The following is a 9,236-nucleotide window of genomic DNA, read 5'->3' on the forward strand; positions in this document are numbered from 1 at the left end:
GAATAAGTGGAGCAAGAGCACACACGAAAACGAAAAGTGTCGCTGAAGAAGTCACAGAGGTGTGGCGAAAGATTTCCGGACAATGGACATGAGTTAGAATATGAACAGTAATAAAAAAGTGAAGAACAAATATATAATGCGTGTGTTTATTTGCCAAAAACAAAAACAAAAGATGACCGTCCCGACATACAAATATATATATATATATATTTATTTATTTATGTGTTTCAGCCAAGTGGCTGCGGTCATGCTGGTGACGGTCATTATATATATTTATTTATTTATTTATGTGTTTCAGCCAAGTGGCTGCGGTCATGCTGGTCATCAATTATATATATATATATAATTGATGAAGTACATGAAGATGAAGGGAGAAAAAGAGGGAGAAGATAATGTTTCTGTATAAAGACAACACAGAAACCACAGCGACCATGCTGGAGAGTCAGTGAGGCGGGAGAACGATTGAATGAAGCAGAAGAGAGAATGGCCACGACGACGACGATGACACACCTTAACAACGGGAGGAGGAGGAGGAGATAAACGCGCGCGCGCACGCACACACTCACACATACATATGCACACAGACGGATACATGTAGACAGCAAGTGAGGTGAGAGGTTAAGGAGAAAGACTAAGAATGAGGCCGGAGAGACGATGTAAACATGCGACAGGTGAATGGGAAATAGTGAGTGGGGTAAGACTAGGAAGAAATGAGGGGAGATAAAGAGAAGGGGAGGAGAAGAATAAACAAATATACAACGTTGAAGGAGGAGGAGGAGGAAGCTAAGAAGAAAGAATTAAGGCGTGAGAGAGGAAGAGTTGGAACAAATATACAACAGCTGAAGGAGAGCGGTTAAGGAGAAAGACTAAGAATAAGGAGGGAGAGACTAAGAAGAAAAGAGGTGGAGAAGGAGACAAAACAGGTGAGAGGGAGGCAAAGGAGAAAGACTCAGAAGAAGTGAATGAATAAGAAAGAGAGGAGGAGGTAAAACAAATATACAACAGGTAAGAGGGAGGGTAAGAAGAAAGACTAAAAGGAAATGAAGGGTGAAGGGGAGGAAGGGAAAAATGAACATAGATAGTACGTGAAGGGGAGGAGATGGAGAAAGACTAAAAAGAAATGAGAGGGAGGATATAGGTGAGGCGGCGGAGTAAGACTAAGTGAAAAGTGAGAGGAGTAGAGAGAAGAATGGGATGAGATAAAGTTTGTTTTTTAAAAGGTGTTTATGACAACAGTGGGTGATTTCATGAAAGGAGAAGGAAAAGGTGTGTGTTTATGACGTCCCATAAATGGTGTTGGTGGTGGATAGAGGGAGACGGTCTCGTGTACAGGACCCCTCCTTAACGATATCCACATTAATAGGAACATTAACGTCATCATCATTATTTTTATTATTATCAGTAGCAACAACTGCAGCATCGAGAACATCGGCTCTGGTTGTCCCACCTCCTTCGACAACAACCGGCATTTGATATATCCGTCACCACCGACAACAACAACAATAATAATAATAATAATAATAATAATAATAATAATATATCCAAGAGCATTACCAACAGCAACGGCAGCGGAAGCAACCACGTCGATAACAACAGCACTATCAGCAGCAATACCACTTCAGCTGTCAATAATAATATTATTAATAATAATAATAATAATAACAGTAACGCAATTCATCACCAACAGCAACATCATCAACAACATTAGCAACTCCTCCGCCGCCACCACCTCCACTACACAACCAGCAGCCACCACACCGACGCCACAACATTACTACCCACCAACATCAACGCCACCTAACAACAGCAACAAACAATTCTTTGGATTAATCTTGTGTACAATATCAGCTGTTAGGTGGAATCATTGAACCCTGTTGTCAGGGCAAGAATGTAGACCCCCTACAATAACAAGGATCAGAGGAAAAAGACTTGTAATCAAAAACCAAGAGCAAGATAACAGCTAGGACCCCTGCTGAACCCTGAAGGTCTAGATTTGAGAGGAGTTTCTAACAATGTGCAAGGATCAGTGTTATAAATAGCAGACAGGGCCTTGGTGGTGTGGATTTACTGCCAGACAGGATTTTGTGCCAAGACTCAGTTGAGGGGATGTAGATTACAACAACCTAAAGGAACCAAGAACTGAAGGATCAATATTGATACACCTAGACAAGACCCAGGAGGTGTGGATTATAGTACAATAAGGGTTTGCAGCAAGAACCAAGGCTCAGTTAGTAGCCAAGACCCAGGAGAGCTGGATTACAGCAAGACAGTTTGTTTTGGGACCCAGGAGGGCTGGATTACAGTGAGACAGAAGTTTGCTTTGAGACTCAGGAGGGTTTGAAACTCAGGAGGGCTGGATTACAACGAGACAGAAATTTGCTTTGAGACCCAGGAGGGCTGGATTACAGTGAGACAGAAGTTTGCTTTGAGACCCGACAAGGCTGGATTACAAAGAGACAGAAGTTAGTTTTTTGAGACCCATGAGGGCTGGATTACAAAGAGACAGAAGTTTGCTTTGAGACCCACAAGGGTTGGATTACGAGACAGAAGTTTGCTTTGAAACCCAGGAGGGCTGGATTACAGCAAGACAAGTTTGTAATTTGGCTCAGGAGAGCTGGGCTATGGCAGAATAAGAACCTACAGCAAGAAACTAAGGGTTAAAATTATTACAAGTAGCAAGGATTGATGTGTGAATGATAACAAGTGTCAGAAATTGGATCAATAATCAAAAACCAATATCATAATCAGATCTCACTCATCTCATCCAGACATCCAGGTCGAGTTTGGATTACAGCAAGTGCATTGGATCCAGATTTGGATTGCAAAACGTGTTTTAGAGTCAAGAACCGAGAAATTAGGGCAAAACTGGCAGAACTGGAATCCGAACCCGTGATTGATGGATCCTGATAAAAGTGCAACAGACGATGGTGGTGCTGGGGGTGGTGGAGCTACTGCTGCAAAAGTGGTGGCAACACCAGAGTACAGCCCCATGGCATTTGCAAACGTCTCCAGCATAGAAGAAGGCCCCCAGTTGATCTTCCGTAGGCCACCGACTGCTCTCCCTGCTTTAACTGCCACATACCAGGGAAAGGGCGAAGGGGACAGCGGTGCGTCTTCTGTCACTTCGCAAGACAAGGAAGAGAAGACAGGCAGTGGGAGTAGCGACAGTGAGACAGAGAGAGGAAGGAGAGGAGAAGGAGGAGGAGAGGGAGATGAAGGAGACCAACGAAAAGATGAAGAGCAGGAGCAATGGGAAGAGGAAGAAGATGATGAAGATCAAGGAGATGGTAATCATGTTCATGATGATCATATTGTGAATGTTGGTGACAACAACGGTGATGGTGATAATGATGACGACAACGATGGTGAAGATGATGATGATGACAATGGGGATGATGACAGCGATGATGATGACAGCGATGATGATGATGATGATGATGATGATGATGATGATGACGAGAATGATGGTGAAATAGAAGAAGCGGCTGAAGAAAGCATATCTGGAAGAAGCGATGTCAACATTGAAAGCGAGCCACAAGAGGGAGCAACTGGTACAGCCATCAAACACTGGAAGAAGGAAGAGAAGGAGGAGGAGGAGAGGGAAGAAGAAGAAGAAGAGCAACAACAACAACAACAGCAGCAGCAGCAACTACAACAAGATGAGGAAGAGAAAGCCAAAGACTGGGAAGAGGTGGAAGAAGAAGAAGAAGAAGTAGAAGAAGAAGAAGAGCAACAACAACAACAGCAGCAGCAGCAGCAACTACAACAAGATGAGGAAGAGAAAACCAAAGACGGGGAAGAGGTGGAAGAAGAAGAAGAAGAAGAAGAAGAACAGCAACAACAACAACAAGATGAGGAAGAAGTGGAAGCCAAAGAAGGGGAGAAGGTGAAGAAAGAAAAGGTCGAAGAAGAGGAAGAAGAAGAAGATAAAGACGAAGATGAACGTGTCTGTAGAGAAGTAGAAGAAGAAATACTGAAGGCAGATAGGAAAGTGAGAGACAGCAGTGAAGTGACGGCAGGGAAAGAGATTGAAGAAAGAGAGGAGCAGAGAGAGAGGGAGAAAGTGATAGGAGGAGAGAAAGGAGAAGAAGAGGATGAGGACGAGAAAGAAACAGAAGGGGAGAAAGAGGAAGAGGTTGAAGAAGCAGAGGAAAGAGAAGCAAAGAGTGAGGAAATGATAAGAGGAGGAGAACGATTAAGAGAAGAAGAAGAAGAAGAAGAGGAAGAAGAAGAAGAAGAGGAAGAAGAAGAAGGAGGAGGAGGAGGAATAAGACAGCTACAACATAAAGTAACAGATAAAAGTGATGATGAAGAGGAGGAGGTGGAGGAGGATATTAAAGAAGAAGAAGAAGAAGAAGAAGAAGACGAGGAGTATTTCAATATAGATGCCTGGCAATTAGGGAGCAAGCCATACCCGATCTCTGACCAATGGAACCTGTCTGATTCTTTGAGTACATGCGACACGGCAGAACTTTTGAACACAGTGGCAGATGAGTGCAAGTCAGGAATTGTTGCCAGAGACAACGAGGAGGAGGAGGAGGAGGAGGAGGGGGAGGAGAAGGGACACAGCGATTCTGATTCTGAGAGTGACCTTGCATCATTAGTCTTTGTGCCACAGTCGACTAAAATAACTGGTCTCCATGACAACAGCGATGTTTTAAGTTTAGATAGCAGTTTGGTATCACAAGATTTGGCCCCACAAGCTGGCAGAAGCAACAGTTTGCGTAAAAACAGGTCTCCATTAACCTTGGATAGTGATGATTTGATTTCCCCAGTTTTGAACCCACAATCCAGCCGAATCGGTGATCTTCATGATGACAGCGACGCCTTCAGTTTTGATAGTGACATGACGTCAGCACTTTTGGCTTCGCAACCTGATACAAGTGGCAGTCTCCATGACAACAACATCACAAGTCAAGAAAAGAAGCTGTTGTCATCACTTTTGACCCCACAAACCAACAAAATGACCAGTCTCCATGACGATGACATCTCAAGCATAAACAGTGAACTGACATCATCGCTTTTGGCTCCAGAACCCAACAGGGTTGACGATGTTTGTGATGATGATGATGACCTGAGTTTAGACAGTGAGCTGACATCAAACCTCGTGGCTCCAGAATCCAAAAGAGTTGATGATCTCCCAGACGATGATGTCTTGAGTTTAGACAGTGAGCTGACATCGGTCCTCTTGGCTCCACCATCCCACAGAGTCGGAGATCTCCATGATGATGACGTTTCGAGTTTAGGCAGTAAACTGACATCAGCTCGTTTGGCTCTGCGACCTAATAGAATCAACGATCTTCCAGATGATGATGATGACTTGAGCTTAGACAGTCAGCTGACATCGGTCCTTTTGGCTCCACAGTCCGACAAAGTGAAAAATTTCCATGCTGATGATGTCTCAAGTTTAGGCAATAAACTGACATCAACTCGTTTGGCTCCACGACCTAACAGGATCGACGATTTCCCAGATGATGATGATGATGACTTGAGCTTAGACAGTGAGCTGACATCGGTCCTTTTGGCTCCACAACATCATAGACTCAGTGAATTACTTGACAGCAACAATGAAGATGATGACTCAAGCATAGATAGTAACTTGCCGTTATCTAATCCGGCTTTGCAGTCTGGAAGAATTAGCAGGCTCAGCATTGTTGATACAATCAATGATATCCGAAAGTCACCAGTTCCAACTCTGCAGCCCTCAAGGACCAGCAGGATCCAAAGCAAACCAATCACAACAAGATCTTGGCCAACAGTGGCCAGTTCCAAAGCTGAACCTCAAGACTGGAACTTGAATATCGGTACCTGGGTACCCAAATTGACTTCAACAATGACCACTCCAAAGAAGATCAGGTCTGCTATAGGAAGTGAGAAAAGGGCTGATCGCTTGCTTAAAACTCCACATCGACACAATCCAATATTTGAACAGCAAACTGAATCTAGGTATAAACCAAGATCAAAGCAGAAACCTATAGCCAGACCTAATCCTAGAGACAAACATGAAGTTGAGTCATTACCAAGAGAGAATGGTCCATCTCCAAGAAAGCCAACCCAGTTTAGAAGTCAGCCAGATCCAGTGCCTCTTTCCATGTTTCTAACCCAGATACAAAGTAAGCTACCCATGGGGTACTATTTAGATGATGTTGAAGATGTCGGTGAGAAAAAGGTAAGCAACTTTGAATTGTATTTCATTTGTTTTTTAAGGAATTTATTTTATTTGTTTTTATGTCCCTATTGGTAAACAATGGGCCAAATACTAGTCATGGATTTCAAAATAACCAATTACTGATTTACTGCATTTCCGAGGGGTGATACTGACAAGCGAGTGTCTGTAGCCCAGTGTGGAACAAATATCACATGGGAGACGGCTTCTGTTTTGTTTTTCAGCTTTTCTTTTCTTGCCCATGTTTTACATTTTTTTCAGCAAGGTAGACCAGCAAATCACACACGCACATATATGCACACGCATGTACACATATTCACACACACGTACATACATACATGACTATGTATATGTTTATGCTTGTATGTGTGTGTCCATGTGCATTTACATGTATATTAAATTTGCATATAGGTATATATATATATATATATATATATATATATATATATATATATATATATAAATATATATCCAAGATAGTTAGGGGTTGTGAATCCAACCCACTAAGGAATAATATCTATCCAATATACTGCCGGAAGAATACCCAATTATTATTACATTAGTGTTTTTTCATTGCATTACCAACTGTAATAAATGGGTGTGGGTAAAAAGATATTTTACCATTACTTTATATAGCAATAAGAAAATGGAGGGGAATAGGTGGTATTCATCAACTTATAGACATTATATTATATGAATTTACCTGTTTATTTGTTTACTAAAAGGACAATAATAGCAATATGTGTTTGTATATTGTTATTATTGTCCTTTTAGTAAACAAATAAACAAGTAAATTGACACAATACAATGTCTGCAAGTTGATGAATACCACCTATTCCCCTCCAATTTCATATTGCTATATATATATATATATATATGTGTGTGTGTGTGTGCATACATCATCATTGTCATCATCATCATCATTTAACGTCCATTGTCCATGCTGGCATGGGTTGGACAGTTTGACCAGGGCTGGTAAGCTGGAAGGCTGCACCAGACACCAGTCTGATTTGGCATGGTTTCTATGGCTGGATGGTTTCTATGTACTCGGTGCTTTTATGCGGCACTTTTATATGGCACTGCATGGGCACTGTTACATGGCACCAGTAAAACACTCTTGCAGGTCAATCCTCACCACCAGGAGGACCGGTTTTAACACTTCTGCTGTGGAGGATGTGTCTTCTTGAATGCAGCAGGGCACCAAGCATCTCAGTCTTTTGTCACCTCGTGCAAAAAGTTCAGCATCTTGAAGTCACTCTTCAGGACTTCATCCCATGTCTTCCTGGGTCTCTCACTTTCATGTGTTCCATCTACTTTGAAAGACTGGCGCTTCTTTATAGAGCTGTCAGCATCCATCCGCATTACATGACCAAACTAGTACAGTCTTCTCTCTTTGCACACAGCAGGCTAATTCTTCTTATGCCTAACTTCTCTATCAAAACACTAGCACTCTGTCAAACATGTACACTTACATTACACATCCAGTGGAGCAAACTAACCTCATTCCTTGCTAACTTTTGAATGACCTCTGCATTCAGGGCCCATGTCCCACTACCATGTAGAATTGCTGTCCATATACATGTATCATACACTCCAACAGAGGTAACAGCTCTCTGGAATTTCCTCCATTCTATTCTTATTCTAGCTATCACGCTCTCTATGCATCTTCCCCTACTACTAATTTGGTCCGCTAGGTAGCAGAAATTATCTGCTACCTTTAATGAGCCACAAGGGCATATGCACTCATGGACACACACGTGCAGACATACATGAGTGAGTGAAGAAACAAATGAAAGAAAGTAGTACTCAGCACAAATTTGTTGAAGTTACATGAATTTAACAACTGTCTGATGCAGCTCCACATTATTTAAAGTTTCGTGTACCTACAGGACACATCCACTCCAACAACATTCAGAGACGGAGTGGAGAGAATTACTTAAAAGAAATTTTAAATGGCTTCTACATGTACAGGCCTCCATTGGTCAATCCAGGTCACATGATTGCTTTTGCTATCAGAGTGACACCAGTTGCTTTATTGTTGAGTCCCATTTTTCCATGCAATTATGGATTAGCCCAACATTCCTCAATTAGGGTCTATTGGGCCCATGGGTGTCCATATAAAGTTTTGTTAAAATTTATCTGCTATAAATTGGTCATACTTCTGCAAAACATAAAACATTTTAACGTTTGTGTAAATGTAAACAAACAAATATTTGTTCTTTTATTAGAAGTACCAAAAATGTGTATTCTATGATACAAATAATACAATTTCAAACACAAAGCTGCCATGTATTTCTGCTGTTCTAATGGCAATTCTGTGTTCGGAAAAAATATCATCTTATTTATAAGTTTCTTTTTTATACAATTGTTAATAATATTTGATTATAGAAATACACATTATTTACATTTGACAGATATTTGCCCGCATTTTGTTTGTTGTTAACACAACGTTTCGGCTGATATACCCTCCAGCCTTGTTATTTGCTTCTTAAGGCACATAGGGGATGCAGGGTACCAGGGTACCTATACTAAAACTGGGATAAATATCAAAACTTACGTGTGTGTGTGTATACAGAATACAGTTCTATATTTAAGAGATGAGGAATTATGTAGATTATTTACATTACTTACATTTGATAGATATTTGTCCTCATCTTGTTTGTTGTTAATACGTTTCAGCTGATATACCCTCCAGCCTTCATCAGGTGTCTTGGGGAAATTTCAAACCTGGGTTCTCATTATTATTATTATTATTATTATTATTATTCAGTTAGTAGCCTGCGCCTTTAACCACTACACCATATGGCTTAGTGGTTAAGAGCGCAGGCTACTAACCCCAAGATTCCGAGTTCGATTCAAGGCAGTGACCTGAATAATAATAATGATAATAATAATAATAATGATAATAATAATAATAATAATAATAATGATAATGATAATAATAACATCGAAAAATACCTTAGGAATGAGAACCCAGGTATGAAATTTCCTCAAGACACCTGATGAAGGCTGGAGGGTATATCAGCTGAAATGTTGTGTTAGCAACAAACAAGAGGAGGACAAATATCCG

At 41.1% G+C, this 9,236-nt stretch overlaps 1 protein-coding gene across 1 annotated transcript in view; it reads left to right on the forward strand.

The window, feature by feature from the left end:
- Positions 1-1,540: 1,540 nt before the first annotated feature.
- Positions 1,541-9,236, forward strand: part of LOC106867632 (rootletin) — a 301,162-nt gene continuing 293,466 nt past the window's right edge. The window contains exon 1 of the mRNA XM_052976898.1: positions 1,541-6,169. Coding sequence (XP_052832858.1) covers positions 2,897-6,169 — 3,273 coding nt within the window. The 5' untranslated portion in view covers positions 1,541-2,896. The remainder of the gene's footprint in view (positions 6,170-9,236) is intronic.

Source organism: Octopus bimaculoides, chromosome 26 (genome assembly GCF_001194135.2).
Source record: "Octopus bimaculoides isolate UCB-OBI-ISO-001 chromosome 26, ASM119413v2, whole genome shotgun sequence".
NCBI classification, from domain to species: Eukaryota; Metazoa; Mollusca; class Cephalopoda; order Octopoda; family Octopodidae; genus Octopus; species Octopus bimaculoides.